The sequence below is a fragment of the Fundulus heteroclitus genome, chromosome 9 (assembly GCF_011125445.2).
Source record: "Fundulus heteroclitus isolate FHET01 chromosome 9, MU-UCD_Fhet_4.1, whole genome shotgun sequence".
Classification (NCBI taxonomy): Eukaryota; Metazoa; Chordata; class Actinopteri; order Cyprinodontiformes; family Fundulidae; genus Fundulus; species Fundulus heteroclitus.
The window spans coordinates 23,671,851-23,693,012 of NC_046369.1; the positions used below are offsets into that span (position 1 = coordinate 23,671,851).

Here is a 21,162-nt window from a genome sequence, read left to right on the forward strand (position 1 = left end):
GGCTGATGGAATAAATGACATGTGCTTAGTATTTAAATACATTTAATGGTATCAAACACATTAACAGCAACATAAATTCAAACTTGGCACAGATACAATTCACTGTACAGGAGGGGGAGGGAGCATTCAGGATTTTAAAATAAAAGTGCTAGGTTGAGTGTCTAGCTGAGGTGATTTCTGATATGAGGGTCGTCAGTTCCTGAAGTTTGGCTTCCAGCCACGATGGCGGGGGTGTTGCTGTTGTGTTGGCCTTTCCCTCTACGAGAGCTTGAAGGGCCTTTAAAGAGCTCTGAGCCGTCTGGATGTAGCGGTCGTACTCCTCTGTACTTGTCTCCTGTCGAGCTCTCTTTGGGCTTGGCTAAAAGGGAGGGAAATGTAGTTAACTGAATGCTGTATTGCTCTCTCAGGAATGATGCCACACACATTATACTGAAGCCAAATGAACAGCATTGGAGAAGTTTAGTGCAGCACTGTGATTAAAACTAGGGTTAAAGCCAAGGTAATTGATAAAATCAGGCATAGCACAATAGAGTGAAAAAAAGAAAATATTAAATGCTAGATTTCTCACAGCTGCTGCATGGGAAACAGTCTGCTTTTATGCTACACAAACATCTGCTTTCAAGGCTGCTACAGGTACCTTTAGAACCAGTTTTGACCACTTTCTGCAGAGCCGTGTTGTCAGCAGCTAATAGTCCTCAAACCCAGTGGTGCAGGAGAAGATGGCTGTCACGCTTCAGTGCTCAGCTCTTTAAACTACCTCAGAAAAGTGGTGGCCAATCTTCCTCGCATAGGAGGCGTTTACAGTTCATGTTGTCCTTCAAAATAAGGACTATGCTAATCTCTTCGATGGCTGCCAAAGCAGTTGACAGGGAAGGAGGAACATTTCTGTCCTGAAACAAATGGGTTGTTTAATTTTTCCTGCTTCAATAAAGACTGATACCCTCACACCAGTCATTTTGCTGACATGCAGACACTGTGCTGTGAGTTAGACCTGCTGCTGTTGTGTCATTTGAAAATGTCACCAAACGGCAGGCTGGATGTTAAGCTGAGCTCTAATGTGTCCATGGTGAGAACGTAAGTGGGCCGAGGACACAGCCCCGAGGTGAAGCATTGTTCAAAGTGACAGCGGGAGACTGATTTCCATGGATGCAGTCTGTCAAGAAATTCAGGACCCAGCAGGAAGGTATTCATTCTCCTTTGTCAGGGAGTCACTGCTGGTATTAAAAGCTAAAAACCAAGAGGAGTGGTGGATAAAGTTACCCTATTCATTACCAGCTCCTTCAGGGGAATCTGGTTTGAAAAACAGATTTTATTAATTTGCTAATACTTTTATTCTCAACTATTGTCTTCGCTGTACAGGCTACTTTGTAAAAAGCATAAACGTTGGTAAATTAAGTGCAAAAACAATCAACTCACATGTCAGAGCCAAAAAGTCCCAACTTAAGTTGCCTGTTGAATTTAACTTGCTTAAGTTACAAATCAAGTTAACTATAAATTACTGAGTTAAATTAAATTCATGCAGGTCTTCAACATAATGTCTAATGGTGTTTAAAGGTATTAGGTTTGACCCATTAAAATCTACAGAAATATATATAAAAACCTTTTAGTTAACAAGTGTCTGCTGTCACTTACGAGGCTGGCCACATAAAAAAAAAAGCCATAAATGGGAACTTGATATTGCTGCTAACCTCAGACTCTGTGATGGCCTCAGCCTCAGCAGCTTTTTTATCAGAGCCACTTTCTTTGCTCTCCAGCTTCTCGTTGTGTTGCTCAATCACTAATTTCTCCTGTTTCAGCCTTTGTAGCCGAGACTCTTCAGCTTCTTGTGAATTCAGCGTCTGCTGGACAAAAAAAACAACTTCTGCATCAAAATGTGTTTTAATCTCAGTATATCGTCACTGCATTAAATGTTTATATCACCTACCTTGCTCAGGTAATTGACCACTTTGGTCTTCGTTTCTTCCACACACAGACTCTGGGAAATTACCTCTTCATGGTTTGTATTCTTCAGGAACCAGAGGGACACATTAGGGTTAAAGTCAGCTTTCAGCGCATACAGTTGTGGCCAAACGTTTAACAAATGACAGATATTTCGTTTTTTCACAAACCGTGTCTTTGTTGGATCTTTTTTTTTTTGCCAGATTTTCTTTAATGGTATAGTTGACTGAATATTAAACGAGTCAGGCGTTTCAAAGACTTTTAGTTTTAGGAAAACATTGATCTTTTTATGTTCTGATACCTGCGTTTGCTCTGTAACATTATTGTTTATCAACCATTGCTCCAGGAGGATGCTTGCACTGCAAAAATTGACCTAAAAATAAGAATTTCTTTCTTGAAAAGAATGTATTTTTCCTTGATTTGAGCAGGTAAATAGGACTATTTGCCAATGGAATAATATTTTTGCACTTAAAATAGGAACAATTCATCTCCATCATCTTATTTCAAGTGCAATATATCTAATTATCTTATTTTAGGGGTAAAAATACTCAGTCCATTGGCAAATAATCCTATTTACCTGCTCAAATCAAGGGCAAATACATTAATTTCAAGAAAATTTTACTCATTTTTAGTTCTCTTTTTGCACACCTTCCCTTATTCATGGCAGTGTTTTTAGGCAAAACTGAGCAAGCCTATTCCCTTAGAAGAAATGGAAACCCCATATATGAATGCTCCCAAGGTGTCGGGGTGACGCAGGGCCAATGGTGCAATTCCATTTTTCTTTCCAAGAGTACTTTTTTTTAGACGTCCCAAACAGTCTGAATGGGGTATCATCACATAGAACAACTCCAACCTTGCTACTTTATGCAAAATCTCAGTCTCTCCTTACTGATTTTATTGGTAAATAGCTTCATTGATCTTCCCCAGCAACTCAAGGCCAGTGTCCAAACATCTCCACTTCACACCGGGTGCAGAAATACTGGACACCCCGCACCCCAGTCTCTTAGTTGACTGAATTGTGGGAGGCGGTGCTGGTGCTTTATTGCACCTTTATGAGTGTACTTGAAGCTGTGATGATTTGGGTGCAATCTTTTTAGGAGCAACATCACGGCCTGTGAAGCCTTTCTGATGCAAAGCTTTGGTGACAGCCGCTCTGCCCTTGTTAACGTTTCCCCCTGAGCTCATTGCAAGCATGTTAGCAGGTCACTTTGTGGCAGGACTAAAACACTAAAAATGTGTTTTGCTTTTTAAAACTGAACTTTGCAATTTGCATTTCCTCTCATCACTCTTCAATTCCATTTTATTCATACAGCGCCAATTCACAACACATGTCATCGCAAGGCACTTCACAAAGTCAATTTCAATCAGATTATACAGACAGATTGGTCAAAACGTTTCCTATCTAAGGAAACCCAGCAGATTGCATCGAGTCTTGATAAGCAGCATAGCAACATACAATTATCGCAAGTTGCCACTGTAAAAACTGATGCGGTAAAGTTTGTAAAATAAAGGAACTAAATTTCTGTCAGTTTCAAAACATTTGGACACAATTTTTGAAGAAAATGTGCATCGGTTAAGTTCATGCGGTACCTCTGCGAAGTAAGAAAAGGCCTCTAGGGCGTGCTGGTGTGTCAGCCAGGACTTGTCAGCCAGGACGACTCCAAACAGGTTGCTTAATCTAAGAAGATTCTGGCTCTGAGAGAGCAAAACATGCAAAACAGTTCAAAAAGTCTCACTTTTAAGTACCCAAAACTGTGCTGTATAGTTAGATGACATAAGAACTGGACTAAGAGCTCTCATTAATTCACTGTAAATCATAATTCTCAGTAGGCACACAAGGCGGTTTAGAAAAAACTTATTTTATTGGTCTTATGTGATATTCTGATTTCCTGAAACAACAAATGATGCGTTTTCACTGTAAATCAGAATCATAAAATATAAAACTAATACTTTTATATGTAGTATACCACTATGTCTGATGAATATATGAGTTTAATATTTAAAATGAAATTACTGAAATAAGTGAACTTCTTCATGATATTGTCATTTATTGTGCTTTGTTTCCACTATATTACCTGACTGTCAGGAGGGAAAAAGATCTTTCCCAGGGAAGAGAGAAACTCCAGAGCAGCCAGCAGCAGATGATCCGGACGTTCCTGAGAAATCACGGCTTCCAGGCACAACAGAGCCTAAGATAACACCCAGCTGTCAATGACACTGTCCACCGTTTTACTCTTTAATGTGGAAGAAAGAAAAGAACAGCTAACTTTACCTGAGAAATGGTTTCAGGCTTGATGTTCTTTACCAGAACGGCTGTTGCTGACAGGAGCAGCTTCAAAGTATCCAGGAGCACTGGCTGGGTCTGCAACTGCTTTATGTAACACAGGTATTAGTCTGACCGCCTGGCCCTGATTTACGGTCAATGTTCGCATGCTTTAGTCACCTGACTGGGACTCATCCGTGACCACAGCTGTGTGGTCATCCTGGCTGCAGGCAACAGACACGGCTCCTCAGGAGAAGACTGGCCCCGCAGCACAGAGAGGAGAGACTCCAGCGCTGCGTTCTGACACCAGTCCAGACATTGTGACATGGTCAATCATTAATCTTTAACATAAAACTTCTCCACACTATTTCCCTGTATTGTTTTCGTCAACCTGGAAGAGAGGAACTGACTGACTTCTTAAAGAATTTCCATGCAGAGCACCAAGTTAAACAATCCCTAAAGACACTGAACGTTTGACCAAGCCAGCTTTCTTTAACCTTGGAACAGGCCTATCTTATTCTCCACCCATATTTGTTTTTGGACACAGGGATAAGGACTTAGCAACACAATTAAACACGATGTCAACGCAAGGGTGTAACTTTGGGTCCAGCATGAGGGGGGGGGGGGGGGGGGGGCTTAAGCTCTCCAGCTGCTAAAGTCCGTTTGTCTACAGCACCACGGATGTATAACCAGCAGGAACAAGATCGTAACATACTGAAGCACAGTTTGGCTGTATCCCACTAACTTCTTGGTCAGATGGGGGTCCCGTCAAGACCAAGCGGCCGCGACACGGACTACATTTCAAACTGGCTACCAGAGTGGATAAGTCTGAATCCATCCCCGCGGCGGCACTGCCTGGACAACACGATCCGCATAACCAGCTACACACTGGCTTGTTTGCGCATGCGAGCCAAAGTAGACCTCGACCCTCCCCAAACACGCGTGTGCTAACACAAACAACAATAATAATAGAGTTGAGGTTGTGTTTCTGACACATTCTGCTCCTCTATTGGCTTTGTGCGGCATCCGAACGCCTCTTTTCTCTCTGCTCCGTCCCTGATGCTTCACAGCTACGTCTGCAGTCCAGTTTGTTGTCCAGGTGAGCACCGAGGTATTTATGCTCCTCCTACCACCAGGATGGTAATCGTGTCGGTCCTATTTCTGTTTCTCCTGAAATCTACGGTCATCTTGTTTTATTCACATTCAGGATTAGATGATTGTTTCCACACCATGACACAAAGCGGTCCACCAGCTCCCTGTACTCAGCTTCCTGTCCATCTCTGATGCATCCATCGACTGCAGAGACATCGGAGTGTTTCTGCAGATGACTGGAGTCTGTCTTGTATTGGAAGTCTGAGGTGTAAAGAGTGAAAAGGAGTGGTGAGAGTACAGTGCCCTGTGGTGCTCCTGTGATGCTGACTACCTGGTTAGACATGCATCCCTTCAGTCTCACAAACTGTGGTCTGTTTGTCAGGTAGTCTTTGATCCAGGCGAATGTTGAGGCCTCCATCTGAGCGTTCTGGAGTTTCTGACAAACTACTTGAGGTCCTGATAGCAGCTTGTCTGCTTACTCAGGTGGGCCAACAGGAGTTTCTCTAAAATGGTAAATTGCTTGTACTTGTATAACCCTGACCTCCAAAGCGCTTCGTACTACAGTTTAGTCATTCACACATTCACACCCTGACGGTGGTGAGCTATGTTAGCAGCTACAGCTGCTCTGGGGCAGACTGATAGAGGCGAGGCTGCCATACATCAGCGCCACCGGGCCCTCTGACCACCGCCAGCAGGTTTTTTTTTTTATCAAAGTGACGTGTTTTTATGGAAAGGAGATATACTGAATGTCAGATTTTTTTTATATAATTACGTACTTTTGTCGATGCATCTTTTCGTCAAAGGGTAGCATTTATGTCTTAATTCATACAGCTGACCATCGAGGACTATGAAAGACTGGTACACCCCATAAGGATAGCATCACATCTCCAAAGCTTTCCTCACCACTTTGTCCACTTGTCCCAGTTTGTGTCCTCCGTCCTGCCACTCCATTAGAACCTTTTGCACCAGGTCAATGATTTCTGTCGTCACACGGAGACGGACGTCCTGAGAAAGAGCTCTGAGGAGGACGTGATGCCACACTGGAAGATTCTCCACCTTTGATGGTGGGAACTCTGACACAAACTGCAACTGAAAAAAAAACAAAGCTTAAAATTCTAAACTATAAAAATAAAAACACAAATCGTCAACATCTCTGTTAAGGACATCTTCAAATTTCCTCTGTTTAAATTACAAAAGGTCCGTCCTTGTGTGCCATCCTTTCCTTCTTTATTAAGCTGTCTTTTAATTCACCCGCATTAATGAAGCTTTTCTCATTTAAAATAACAAAAAAACAATAAGTCTGATGATAATTTTTCTTTCCTGCCTAGAAAGTTATAATTCCATATTTGCAGCCACTGAGTTAGAATATATGATTGCAGTGAATTTCCTCTTCTATTTTTTTGTTTGTTTTGTTTTGTTTTGTGTTCAGTTGTACAAAATAACGTTGTAATGTATAATGTTGTAACAAATAGTAAAGCAACAACCGGGCCTGGAAATTACCCTATTTTTTTGGGGGAAACTCAGGTTCAGTAATCACAATAAATCACAAATATTTTTACAAAAAAAACAACATAATGATTAAGGACACAAACATTGATCATTACAACGTGCCCATGTTGGAGCGATTTCAGACAGCTACCAAATAAACACAAATGAGTTTTCTTCATGCAGACATCAAGGGACGAGTTATACATTTCATTATTTTAAGGCAATGAGATATTGAGTTTCATATTGGTTTTATTATCTCATTAAATAGAGCCAATAACCGAGTTCAACTGAGTATTTTGTCGCTTTACAAGTTGATTTTCTTATACAATGATGAGACAACAAGACTATAAGCTGTCAGACCCATATTTGTTTTAGTCACAATTTGACTAAGGATATATTGAGAAAGAATTATCTTGAGCTATTTGTTGTGATTAGATTCATCATTTCTTTCTTATTTTAAGATAATGTGATCTCAATGAAATAGTTGTTTATCTCAAGAGAAGCAGACTTGTATCTCAATTAGTTGTAGTAAGTTAATTTTTCTCTGTAAGACATGTGAACATCTTTTGAAGGACATATTGCTGTAGCTGTTTGGCCTAATTGATTCTGATAAATAAAGAACAAACAGATTGCATATGTGGCCTGTCTTCATTTCTACAGCTGTCTTTTCAGGAGTTCTTTCCCAAGAGCTCATACAAAAATAAATTGTAAATCTGTTTTTTTCCTGGTTAAATTAAAACACGTATCAAGCTTGTGTTCTTCTGATGACGTTTCCCATTATCTAATTTTCTTTAAATAATTTTGTTCAGATAACTGTTTAAATATTTTTATTACCTCAAGATATCGAAGCTTGAATGCAAAGCAGGAGCTGGTTCAAGCTAAAAACATCTGTCACAGACCAATCTATTATAATTATAATTTAGCACAGATGTTGTCACAGTGATACTGAATGCTGAAAATGTTCCATATTTTATAACATTGTAGAAACCCTAGTTGTTAAAGGTTTTCCAAAGTACGTTAAAAGTTTATTCTCATGCAAAGCTTATTATTTGCAAGTAAGCTGGAGGTACAAATGTCGCCAAGTTGCTATGAAACTGGAGCCAACTGAATGAGACTGGCCGCCCTGCAGACGGAGACAGCAGGGCATCAAAACAAAACATATTCTTGCTGTAAACACTGGGTTATACAACAAATTTCTTGTTCATCCAAATTATTTACAATTAATCTTCCTTTTTCTAAACAGACAAAGGGTTGGACTCAGCTGGCAAGTTGAACATTCAGCGGCTCCACCTAAGGGCTCCTTCTGAGCATCTACCCATTTAGCATTTCAGATCTTAAACTAAAAAGGCTAAATCTTAAACTCTAACCTGGTGGCTTGGGGTCATGAGGAAAACCATACGTTTCAGTAGTGACCCCAGATGGAACAGCTGGTAACACTTGGTGCTGCACGCCTTCACCTAGAGGAGAAGAAACAGAAGCGAGATGAAGCTCGCACAAGGCAAAGGCAGCAGAATCACTATCTGACATAGACAGTACTACCAAATCTATTACAATAGACCTCCAAATCACTGAATTCAGTTGTTTTCATCCCTTTTATAGAAACAGGTGTAGAAAATCCCAAACCTTGGCATGCATTCTGCTTCTAAGAACGTCTGTGAAAAGATGGAGCACCCCTGGGAGTTTGGGAATTTAAGCATGGATCTACAATAGGTATGCTACCTGTGTAACAGGTCCTTTCATTAAATAAATATCCTCTCCATTAGACATTCCAGTCAGGTGTTGGTGGTATTATAACAATTTTGAAGCACTTAACAGCAGCAGCTGAGCCACAGTGGTGGGCTATGTAAGAACAGCAATGAGAGAAGAAGAAGAAACAGCAGATGCTGAGGAGACACATTCTGCACACTGCAAAAACTCAATTAAAAATAAGTAAAATTTTCTTGAAATTAGTGTATTTGTCCTTAATTTGAGCAGGTAAATAAGAAGATATGCCAATGGAACGAGTATTTTTACACCTAAAATAAGATAATTAGATAAACTGCACTAGAAATAAGATGATGGAGATGAGTTGTTCCTATTTTAAGCGCAAAAATCTTATTCCATTGGCAGATTATTTAAATTTGCTGCTCAAATCAAGGATGAATACACTAATTTCAAGAAAACTTGATTTATTTTTAGTCATGTTTTTGCAGTGCAAAAGTCACCAACCGGCTCAGTAGCTACAGACCTCCAAACTTCATGAGGCTTTGGGTTCAGTGTGCAGAACAGCTCATGGAATGGATGCAGCTGCATTCAAGCCTCACAGAAATAAGCGCAACAAAAACCAGCTGATTCAAGCCGCCACCGGCCTCTAGAGCAGCGGAGAGCTGTTCCTTGGAGTGTTGAATCGTGTTTTTCTGCTAGGCAGTCTGATGGGTGAATCTGGTTGTGGTAGTTGCCAGGTTATGTGGGGACAGTTTGGGGATGGTCCCTTCCTGATTAAACGTGACAGAAAGCCAGTGCTCAAAGCAGGGTCCATATTGGATGAGCAAGATATGTCTGGTGCAGCTTGTCTTGCCTGGACAGATACATTTGAGAGGACATTGTGACCCAGGCCATCTCCGCCAACAGAAATGTGACCTTACAGCGTTGGAAAGCTGCTCACCTACTCCCATTAAGACACTCATAAACCTTCTCTTCCCAGAGTAGCTGAAGTTGTTAAAGCTGCAAACGGTGGACCAACTTTATATTAAAAACGCATGTGGTAAGATAAGGAGGATGTGGGTAAAAGGAAAGTGTTTTAACACTCGTGTCAATACAGAGCAAGACTTCACTTTTTACAAACCATCTGTGCAATAAGGAGGACATGATGCAGGCAGAGTTCTGCTGTTCCGTATCTGTAAGCAGAAATAAATTCAGCATCAAAAACGTTTAAAAATGCGCCATGCAGACAGGGTCCAATTCTTAGTTTCAACTTAAAAAAAAACAAGGGACGAGGGGCAAGCATTTACTTCTTAGCAAATGAAGGAAAAATCTAACTTTTGCAAAGAAATCCGAGCATCTTGCAAAACGTCACATATCATGATTCAAGTTTTAAAAGAAATGTTCTGTTGGTAAAGGGGTTAAATATGATACCTAGTTAAATGCAAAGCACTGTTTATGGAAAAAAACAAAGACCAAACAAAAGCAAACAATTATGTCAGTTTTACCAACTCAGTACTTTGCTCTATCAGAAAACACTAAGCGCAATTTAAACGTTTAACGGTTTCTTTCTCAGTATGATTTAAAATAACAAGAACATTTATTACTGAGCTACTAACCGTGCTGTAAAGCACCACACGTCTGTTGCCAATAACGCTGTTGGAGTATCAGCCTGCAGCACAGCATCGACCAAACAACGCTCCTGAAGCAGGGAGATAACACAGCAAGGGAAGTCAGATTGGCAAGAGCCAAAAACCACAAAACTCATTAAGGGGTGGGGGGTTTAGAAGCACGCACACAAAATGAAAGTAAAAGAATAACATGCCTGAAGATAATCCAAACAGTCAGTTTTTGGGACAGCCAAAGTAAATATATGTTTGGAAACCAACCTCAACCCAAGAATTTTTAGACGCTGGACAGATTGCATACAAGTAAATATTTAATCTTAAATTCATTCTCCTCGTGCGCTAATAGCTGCTTTGAGTTCTCTTGTGTGATTCCAAACCATTCCCTAAACTTGTTACGCCTTTCAAATGTCTCATTCCTTTTTATAAAACAAATAATTGGGTTGGGCTTTTTGTTTGACATGCAACTACCAGGACATTCAAATTTATTGCAAAGTCCCACGATGCAAATAGTCAGGACTAGACCCTCCATCATCATACACAGCACATGAGCATTTTGATGAAGTCAATAATAATTTATGTGTCTGATGTGGAGGTCCTGAGCCCCAGAATCATTGGCTGATATTCATAATGGTGGCTAATTTAAGGGTGAAGCTTTGTTTGCAAGCTTTATTACCTTTCCAGAGTCTTAGTAGTTCCAGATTTAGCGATTTGCTTTATAAATGGAGTCCATGGTTGTGAACTTTGACATGGGGAAGTGACTGGGCGTACAGGCCTTACCAGAATAGGAAAGTAGAGTGGGGGGAGCACAGCCACACTGGAACAGAGCTGAACGCAGACGTGTCGGTGCAGAGTGACCTCGACCTGAGCCTGACCCTTCAGCATCACCCCTGGCAAAAGTACTGGCACTTTACGCTCAGTATAGCATCGTCGGAAGCTAATAAAGATAGCTTGGTAGAGAGGAAGCCTAGTGGAAGGGGGGGGGGGGGGGGGGGGGGGAGGGAGTGTTGACACCAACCCAAAATAAACCTCATTTTACTTATTTACATATTTATACTGAGGCAAGTGCAATGTACTGACACATTTCTCATTCTTTCAATCGGAATGTAACAAGTCAGTTTGAATAAATCCACATTTAATAATTGTTTATTTAATATGAAATACATTTAGTATTAAATATACAATTATTAAAGTCTATTGTTTAAAACTGAACTTGTGAAACTCCGTTCACCTCGGTGTGTCTTCTGGGAACTGACTTCCAGGGTACCAAAGCTGCATCACTTCTTCTGGTTGGCTCAGCAGCTGACCCATAATGTTCACCAGCAGGAGAAGATGGGGAAGTTCATGCTCAGGACTCAACCCTGCTAACAGGAAAATGCACCTTATTGATAAAGTATGGATCAGCAGCTAAAAACCATACAGTACAACATATCTGAAGAAGGTTTGGGTAACACTTTCTTTAAGTACAGAAAAATATCTTTATTGGGTGCTTATTCTGTAGTTTGCTGAAAAAGAGGCTTTATTGCCTTGGACTGCTCCTGAAAACAGACGATCCCCTTATTAACCAAGACAAGAACACTGCCGGGTGTGGCTGTATGATATTGTGATGGTGGCCTGATGTTAGGAAAACGTGTCAGATGCATTAATACTGGTGAGTGTTATGATATTGATATAACCTGTGCAAAATAAACAACCAGAAAGTTCATATTTTTGTGCTTCCAGGATCCGTAGCAAACACACCGTAGATAATGAGCAGCTTCCATCTCAGCAGCAAAATCTTATTGAAAAAGTTGCTTCTGGCCACCATCTGCTGTTTCAGCATTGAAACAACTGTAGTTTCTTAATGACTTGCACACCGTACCACTGTATTTATTCACTAAAATATTTTCTAAATCAGGGCAATGAACAGGCCTACAAACACGAGTTCAGTCATTTGACAGCTGCTGTGATCCAACTTAATAAAGCTGAAAATAGGGAAAACTCAGGAATTACACGGAATTACACATAGGGTAGCAGGATTCTGGGAATTTTCAAAGTTGGAAATGTTCCATAGAAATAAATGGGAATTTATGGGAATAAATTGAGAATTTACACAATTTAAAGTTGTCTCATGACAGGGCAATATACTATAGTATAAAAGATACAAACCCACATCAATACCTGTTATTCCTCCGTCACATGTACATGTGGTACATGTCATAACCTGCCCTGCATAAACTTCTATGCACTCTGCATCCCTCTAGCACAGGCGTGTCCAAATGTTTCAGCACATGGGGCAAAATTGTCAAGTCAAAGGAACTCAAGGGCCAAAAAAGGAACATTTTTTAAACCAAATAAATTATGTTAATATTTTACCTGCTCTACTAAATAATTTAATGAAATTTTCCACCCTTTGCAACCCTAATTACGCTTTCATTTTAGAAGGAAAGAATAAAAAAAGTCATTCCAGTAATGATTACCGTTCAGTAGGTTTAAATCATTGAGTCACATAAATATTGAAATGTCATTTTGGTCAACAGATTAAACTGCAAAGAAATCACAGACGTCTGACAAAAAAAGGCTCAGTCCAGATTTATCTTTAGTACAAAACTCTGATCTTTTTACACATAAAATGGACTTTTGGATGTTTTACTATCAAGGTATCGTACCCAATGTACTTCAAAAACAGACAATTTTAAAAACAGCAAACTCACACATGTCCGGCTGCAGCACGACTTCAGCAAAGGGCCTCAGAGGTAACAGCTGGAGCAGGAAAGCGTCCATAGGAACCAGAGCTGCTGCACTTAGCTCCCCAGCCAGGGCTGTGAGCAACGATGGAGCACACAAGCTGGGAGGGAACTTACTAGGAGACACAAAGCTCATCACAACCGGGAGTACAACATGAATCACAGTAACCGTTTTAAAATGTTTAAACGGTACGTCTCGCTTTTAAGCTGAGATGGAAAACATTTGTACCTGATTATCTGGAGGTAGAGTTGATGAAAGCTGCTGGATTGTTTTGTCAGAAAATACTTAAATTCCTGTTAAGAGCATGAAGATTTAAAAAAAAAAAAAAGTCAATAATGTGGGAAACGACTTTTATAAGTAGAAAGCGACATGAGTTACAAAGTGGTATAAAAAAGTTGCGATACCTTTACGTAATGGACCAAAGTGTTAGCAAAGAATCGGCACATCTTTGCAGTTTTCTGGAAAAGCTTGTACTCTGGACTCTGCAGAGACTCCTGCAATACGTCCAAAGCACATTAAGGTAAAAAGTGGACAAAAAGAATAGCATATCTTTAAGGTTATACTATATGCAAAGGCACTTTTCCACAGACAAGGGTTGGTGATGCATAAACTGGCAAGATTTGTTTGTAGCAACAATTAAGAGCTTATATAATGCAAGGTGCTTCTGATCTGACCATTGATGGTGTCAAGTCACGGAAAAAATACTTATTCATTCCCACTTTTTACACAGCGCATCACTAGAAATGTTCAAACATAAGTGAAAACAACAATATCTCATTGGCTGAGATGCATCGTCAGATCTTTCCAACCTGTAAACCGGCCAGCTTCATCTGTTCGGCCATCTCCACAGAGCTGTGGAGGGAAGCCAGCAAGTTGTCAGACAGGCTGTTGAAGATTTCGACATGGTGCAGATGCTCCTCCACCAACGACTGGTACTTCAGGCTCTGTCTAAACACATCCATTTACACTTTAATACAAAGTTACAGCATTGTTCTAAATCTGGATTGTGTTAGTTTAAAAAAATATACGTAACCTGTAATGTTTTAACATTTTGTTAGGTTATGGCACAAACATCAATGTATTTGGTTTAGATTTTAAGTGAAAAACCAACACGATATAAACCGGGGGTTGAGGAAAAAATAATAAATATTTTTTTTAATTAGTTTACAAAAAAAAATCTAGAGTGGTGGGAATATGTCTGTCGACAGGACAACTATCGGTGGTGCTCTATCCAAAGCTGGTCTTTATCTGAGTAAAACCGGGAACGCTAATGGTAACAGGAAGTGACTCAAAGCCCCATTAAGAGTTGTTAGCAAGAATGAAGTGGGATATGGCAAAGGTGTGGAAGAAATCTCTCTGGTCAATGGGAGAAAACGTTACTTCCTGGCAGACTGGTGCAGTGAATCATGATCACTCCAAATTACCCACAGTGACTCATGGTGGCGACAACGTCCTGTTGTTAAGATCTTTTCGTTACCTTAAATACAGGGACACCAAAAACCTGTTAATTGCTGCTGGGTGGAAACTGGGGTAGTGGCTAAACTTCCAGCTGAACAACAACCATAACCAAGGCAGTGGTTTAGATCAAAGAATATTCATCTATTAAAATGCCCCGATCAAAAAAATAAATAAAAAATCAGACCTTAACCTTATTGACTCTGTGGCAGACTAGAAATGTCATGTTCCCAGACACTCTCCACTCAATCAGAATAAGCTTGAGCTGCTTTGCAAATAAGCATAACAGGACACAATACAAAAAAAGCTTAAGGATGATCCATAAAATGTTTTACAGTATAACACAACAATAAAGGCCTTACTTGATGAGGAACTTCCATGTGTTTGCGTGCAGTGCAATGTCCAAGTTGGAGATAATGGAGCAGATATCCAGAAGGCTGTGAATCACTAGAAAATATTGATATGCTGAGTGAGTTATCAAGCTATATGAGATGGAAACTGCTAACAAAAGTCAAAGACTTGACAGTGACCAATGTTGCCATGTAAGACAAAGGGATGCACACTTTAAACCTTTAAACACACCTGTAACAATGTCAGAAACCTCCTCATCTGAGGCGCTGCTGTCCAGAGAGATCTTATCCAGGACCTCCAGCAGTCCCTTTTGCAGCAGGTAGGCCTCCTTGAAGAGTCCCTGCAGCAGATCAGCCACCAGAGACAGACGGCCGCAGTAAACCGTCTCACTGTCCTGTGGACAGCAGACAGTCAGCAAGTTCAGCTCATTTTATTCTTTATATTTACACTAGTTATTTGAGAAAAGCTTTGTCTTAAAACAAAACTGGATTTTGTTTGAACAGCACAAGAGGCCTTAGATAAAACTACACATTTTAATACCTTCTAATTCATAAGATTAGATTTACAATAAGGACTATCTTTAGAGACTGACAGGTAAAACGTATTAAAATTGTATTTGGGCTGTGCTTAATAGCACATGTTTCGATTGAATATAACAAATACTTTTGAATAAATCAAAAACAACTGTTTTTACGGGAATAATCCAGATTGAAATTTGAATTAAATCATCCCACCCTGAGGGTAAGAATTCAAGCCTCTGTAGTTTTATCTCCCTTCCGACATGAACTGCAGGAAGAGGGAAGTCCAATCTCTCCTGTTGTAACTTTTCGCCTTGCCATTAATAGCAAATTACCTTAAGAGGGCATCCCTCATTACTTTCCGGCCCAGAGGGCCGGAAACCGCACGTTCTGTTAGCCACTGATTAATTTTCACAGAACCCAAAGCAAGAAAAACAAACTACTATAGTTTAAAATTGATCCATGAAAGCGAAAGCTCTACACACAAGGTCATTTAAACTAAAGTAGAAGAAAACAGTGAACTGAATAAACAAACCTTGCAGTGCTGAAACGTTTCTCTAAGGATTTTTAGGATGCAAATCGGCAGCGAACGGATCGCATCCAAACAAGGACCTTCTTCAAATGAGCCAACGTGGCGCACGCAAATGGAAAGCACATCGATTACCTGCATCATTGCCTGAAATAGACATGTAAAGTATCAGCAAGAGGAAAGGTTATAAATAAAAGCCAGAGATTGAAATTAGATCAGAGTTTTGCCTCAATCAGTCAGTGAAATGCTGATGATGATTCTGTTTCAAAACTCAGAACTCCTACGCTTTTGGAACCACAAATGCATCATGCACTACGATGCATTTTTTGAGTTTGATAAACAATCACGTACAGGTTAGGAATACATTCTTTGACACATAAATTGGGATAATCTTAGAATCTCCTAACTTCTTGAATTCAAAATTACAAAAAAATAAATAAATAAATAAATATGTGGCTCATTTCTTCTCTTGTAAACGTATAAAATCATTTTAAATCGGACTGAACTGGCCAGTCAGATTTAGAAGAAAACAGCCTCGGCCAGAAAAAGCCTGATCGATACTTGTCTAGTACTAATGTAAAAAAAAAAAAAAAGTTTTTTAAAAAGTAGAAAATAAAAAAAGGATATAATAAGGATATAATACCATTTTTAAATCACTGTATCTTTACCTGTAGAGTGTTTCTGAGAAAAGCACACAGTTCAGTGTTTTGACTTGAAAGCTCGCCAACGTGATTACCGATTTCTTTCATCATGCTGTCGAACACTGTTACTGCCTGCAGACACGAAAAGAGAACACGACTTACAAAGACAGATCGTTACACTTTTTGGGAGAGCGTTGTTAATGAGTCAGTACATACGACATAAACAAGCAACTCCAAAACAGCCTGATACTGCAAGGAGATACGGTAAACTTTGTTATCCTTCAGAGAGGACGTACGGCCCAGTTCCACGCACGGCACCGCTCGCTTTCTTTCCAGTGTTTCAGGAACAGGTTTTTTTCAGGGCCGACTCAAGAGGAGGTTTGATTGAATTCACTGCTTTTCAGTGATTGGTCGAGAGGCGGGGAGAAATGACAGAGTTTTCTCTGAGGAAGTCCAGAAAAACTGAAGAGCGACGACATTAATATTAGAGACCACTGTGAACGGAGAGGGTCAAACCAAAATATAATTTTATTATTTACAAAAGCCTGAAGGCTTTCTATACCCTGACGTGATGTATCAGATCTGGTTATTTATTGAGGCTTTCTCTCATTTTATACTGAAAGCTGTTAAAAGGGTTCTTTCCACTTTCATTAAGTTAAATTTAAGACCTTTTTGAGACCTTTAAAGACCATTATGAATAAAATTTAAGACCAACACGACAAAACATTACCAGAAAAATGGTAATACCATAAAATCCTACAAATTTTAACAAGGAAACCATTTATTGTTATCCATTTATTTATCAAAGATTCAACTTCATTTAATAATAAAAAAAGAGAGTATTTCAGCATTAAAACTGATAAAAGTTATATTCTTAACCCAAGAATCTTCCAACCCGACACTAATCTACATAAAACCTCACCCTTTGTCTGAGCTCGCCCCCTTTAGCACCAGTCTTAGTTTCAATGGATTTTATACCTGTTATGTATAATTGATTATTATATCACTTGATTGAACAAAATTGTAATATATCTATTTTATTGTTAAAGATCTCCTTTCATAAGACTCTAGCTATGTCCAAAATATCCCTCATCCTAAGGTTATGAATTCTTCCGTGGTTCAGTTTTCTCCTGAACTACAGATGATATGGCGTTTGTCCCCATTAGGATGAAAGATTATGGCTGATTCTGAAAATCTGTTGAAACCCACTGAATTTGTAGAAATTTAATGGCCCCTGTTTCTAAAAGTACCTATTTTTAGGGCTGGACGATATAGTAAAACAGCATATGGATAAAATAGAAATCATATTGATGGATAGCGATAATTATCATATACTTTACATCATTACAGATTGTTAAAACATATATTTTAAGTGCAGCCCTGGGCATTTTATGCTGTTGCTTAATGACCTATTTCTAAATAAAGATACCTGAATTCAAACACAACCCTTTATTCAACCAACCTTTTACCAAAAAAAAGAACAGGTGCTCTCTGAACTCTTTGAAGGGGGCGGAGCTTAGTGACGGAGCGCGTTCTTGGGTCTGCGTTTGTGATTGGTTGGGAGGATGTAATCACTGTAGTGTCAACACACACGATAGGCTAGAGTGGAAAAGAAAGAAAAACTGTTCTTCTATTGAACTTTTTATTGACCCTGTTTTCTATTCAATCACACGTCAATTGATCGATATATATTATTGAATTATTGTCCAGCCCTACCTATTTTATTAATTATATAAGTATGTAACTGTAAGTATGTCAACAGTTAAATAAATGACAATGATTTCCACAATAATTTATTACTTTTTTCTTAAGAGACCCAGACGGGGAAAGAGTACATTTATCAAAACCTGCAATACTGTCCAATTAATTCATCACCAAGATGGCTTTTTACTGATTCTTTTACAACGTAAATCACACTGCACCTGAACCAGGAAAATCATTTTGATCAAATTTCTTTTCATACGGTTTTTGCATAGTAAATTGCCTGCTTACTTAATGCACCTTACTTGGCACAGATTATTTTGCAGTCTCAGATTTTTGACTAAACAGCAGCAATAAAAACAATAAAATTTAAAGTTATGAATTGGCATATTTGAAAGGCTGTTGCCAAAGAGCTCAAACAGGAGCAGGTCGCAATCTGGGCCATTTCCTTGCTGCGGTTATCAGGGGATTTAATTTAACACCATGTACCAAAACTGGTAGCAAAGAGAGACCCTCAGAAAGACAAACAGAATCAACTTTTAATACAACGCTTTACTCTGTGTTTTAATGCAGCCAATGTTTGTCGGAAATAAACAAAAGTTAAACAAAAAAGTATTTTTTTTTACTCTAAAATTAGGCCTTAAATTTAAAGTTTTGTATTTTAGACATTTTTAGAGTTTTTAAGACCCCATAGGAACCCTGTATTAAGTTTTGTCTCTGAAGTGTCCATCCGTCAATTACACTACAGTTAAAAATCTTTTATTAACGTGTTCTCCTCGCTCCCACCACTGCTGAGGCAATGGATCTCATATAAAGGTGTAAATTCAAACTCCATGACTGTAGACAGCCAGAAAAAGGGGCGGTCTGCCTTTGGCACCAGTGGCGCTCTAGGGGAGCTCGGATAACGCATGACGCTCTCTCCTCTGCCTGCTGCCTGAGAGTCAGCGCAAAGTCAAACCTATAAAAATAATTTCACTGTGGTTAAAACCGTTTAAGTGATTAACGTGTTCTCTTTGTTCCCGCCGTGGCTGAGGCAAAAGATTTCAAATACAGATGTAAATTATAACTCTGTGACTCTGTGTGGTTTGGCATCGGTGGCCACTACACGGCGCTCGGCCCCCTGGGAAACCCCTGGAAGCTCGCTCAGGTCAGAGGGCCGAAGTTTGCAAGCTTATTGGCTCGTCTCCCCCTCTCCGCTTCTCTCTCTCTCTCTCTCTCTAACACACAGCTTCAAAGCAGACAGCAGAGGGGCTGTACCTTATTTTATTAATAAATGTATGATCCATATATCCCTGTGGATTACCCCTTAAATATATCCAACCCATTCTTGCATATACAGTTACAGAAACATTATTTATATTTTCCTTTTATTTGTTTTATATATAATGATGAATTATTTTATCGTTTATCATTTCTCGCAGATTTCTTTAAAGAGTCAATGTCCCAAACAGGGCGTGGGAGGGGAAGCAACGCCCAGGAGGCATTTCTCTCTTCTAGGCCTTTCTAGACCGGTCGAATCACAAAATGGGAGAAGATAAACCAAGTAGGAAGGAACCAACTCATGTGGGGCGAAAATGAGAAGAGTCCGTGGAAGTGCACCTTTACTGTCAGATCATTTAGACGGGGCAGCAAAACCTCATTAAGTAAACATCTTTCATTCATGAGCTATACGTTGTGTGTGATTGCCCTAACCGCCCATGCTTACATCTCAGCGTGCCCTTGAGCGTCATAATAAAACTAACTACTTACTGTGCATAGAAACATATCTAAAATGGATGTAATGCCAATATTTATATATGACTTATTGGTCACTTTTGTCAAAAACTAAATTTAAGACCTAAAATGTTAACTTAGCTGTTTAACGTAGCATGGCTAATTTAAACTTTTCATCAGCATTCATTTTAAACAGTGTAACTTTCTGCTCCCATTTATAGCAGACAATAGAAACTACATCTACAACATGTATACGTTTTTAATTTACCTTTGGTAGGATCTTGGAGAAACACTCCTCCTCCAGCTCTGACAAACCAATGTGTGGCAAGAACATCTCTGTGATTATCTTCAGTATACCTGTGCGAATGTTTACATATTACAGATTGTTCATAGAATGATCTCTGAATTAAAATAGAAATACACAAAGTAGCCTAATAACCGGATAATTTAGAAAAGGAATAACTACTTACGTAGATGATCATCCCATCTATCGGCCTCAAAATGCAGAGAGTAGAAACAGTCAAGGAAAAGCTCATCATTACATTTTGTTTTCACTGTACAATTCAACTGTCAAAAGTGCCGCAATTATCTAAATGAAAGTTTTTAATTAAGTACATATATAAATATATATGTGAATGTAAATACAATTAGTCCCTAAAAGCCGCCATCATCTACCATTGCTTTATTAATTTGCTGTTGAACGTTAATATAATAGTAGAATCAATATGTTGCATAACTACACAGTCATGTAATGCAGGTAACAGCTAAAAAATTTTTTATTACCAACAATCCAATTTGAGATCGAATCGAAAAGAATGAATTCTAAAATCTTGAGAATCCAAATCGAATTGATTCTTGAAATTTGAATCCATACCCAGCCCTGAATACATCCACTGACATAAAAATCTATGGTCACTTAACTATTTAAAATATTTTAAAAATACATAATCAAAATAGAAATCATCGTTTAAAATCTGAATTACAAGTTAAAAGCTTATATGATGACTGTGTTGCAGCATATTGTTTATCTTATTGGTCAACATTACTTATTTAAATCGGGTTGGTTGGGCTAACACTATAGAAAGGGTAAGCGGTCAGTAGTTAACCAATCAATTCAAGCATAATGGCAGTTATTATTATTATTATATACAATTATTTCATAACGAAGTGGGGCAAAGGGGCTTTGAAATAAATAACTGCTAAAAGGAGTAATACTAACTTAATTTAGCTTTTTATTTGATTACCAATTTACTTGATGGTTTTTATTCACCTCATCACATATCTAAACATTTATTTGGCAACAGACTGATCTTCTAGGTCCTGGCCCATTTTGACTCATCGGGGTAATTCTCCCCAGATAGGGCAGGGCTGCAGGTAAATAAGATAAAAACAGCAGCCACACAATAACCTCAAGGTATTCTCACAAAGTAAGCCTTTCCTT

At 39.0% G+C, this 21,162-nt stretch overlaps 1 protein-coding gene across 9 annotated transcripts in view; it reads right to left on the minus strand.

Annotated features, from left to right (window-relative positions):
- Positions 1-25: 25 nt before the first annotated feature.
- The window catches only part of c9h1orf112 (chromosome 9 C1orf112 homolog), a 21,835-nt gene continuing 698 nt past the window's right edge, over positions 26-21,162 (minus strand). For 4 of the 9 annotated variants that reach the window (XM_021317615.2, XM_021317619.2, XM_036141273.1 and 1 more), the window contains 23 exons: positions 20,192-20,231; positions 19,990-20,078; positions 16,335-16,439; positions 15,673-15,813; positions 14,851-15,013; positions 14,631-14,715; positions 13,623-13,761; positions 13,218-13,307; positions 13,042-13,106; positions 12,780-12,928; positions 11,318-11,450; positions 10,867-11,053; positions 10,081-10,163; positions 9,606-9,657; positions 8,149-8,238; positions 6,197-6,382; positions 4,382-4,501; positions 4,211-4,309; positions 4,014-4,127; positions 3,529-3,633; positions 1,925-2,005; positions 1,689-1,841; positions 26-358 (listed from right to left, as the gene is read on the minus strand). In XM_021317615.2, coding sequence (XP_021173290.2) covers positions 149-358; positions 1,689-1,841; positions 1,925-2,005; positions 3,529-3,633; positions 4,014-4,127; positions 4,211-4,309; positions 4,382-4,501; positions 6,197-6,382; positions 8,149-8,238; positions 9,606-9,657; positions 10,081-10,163; positions 10,867-11,053; positions 11,318-11,450; positions 12,780-12,928; positions 13,042-13,106; positions 13,218-13,307; positions 13,623-13,761; positions 14,631-14,715; positions 14,851-15,013; positions 15,673-15,813; positions 16,335-16,439; positions 19,990-20,078; positions 20,192-20,231 — 2,679 coding nt within the window. In that variant the 3' untranslated portion in view covers positions 26-148. The remainder of the gene's footprint in view (positions 359-1,688; positions 1,842-1,924; positions 2,006-3,528; positions 3,634-4,013; positions 4,128-4,210; positions 4,310-4,381; positions 4,502-6,196; positions 6,383-8,148; positions 8,239-9,605; positions 9,658-10,080; positions 10,164-10,866; positions 11,054-11,317; positions 11,451-12,779; positions 12,929-13,041; positions 13,107-13,217; positions 13,308-13,622; positions 13,762-14,630; positions 14,716-14,850; positions 15,014-15,672; positions 15,814-16,334; positions 16,440-19,989; positions 20,079-20,191; positions 20,232-21,162) is intronic. The other 5 variants (XM_021317618.2, XM_021317622.2, XM_021317616.2 and 2 more) reach the window with 4 other exon arrangements.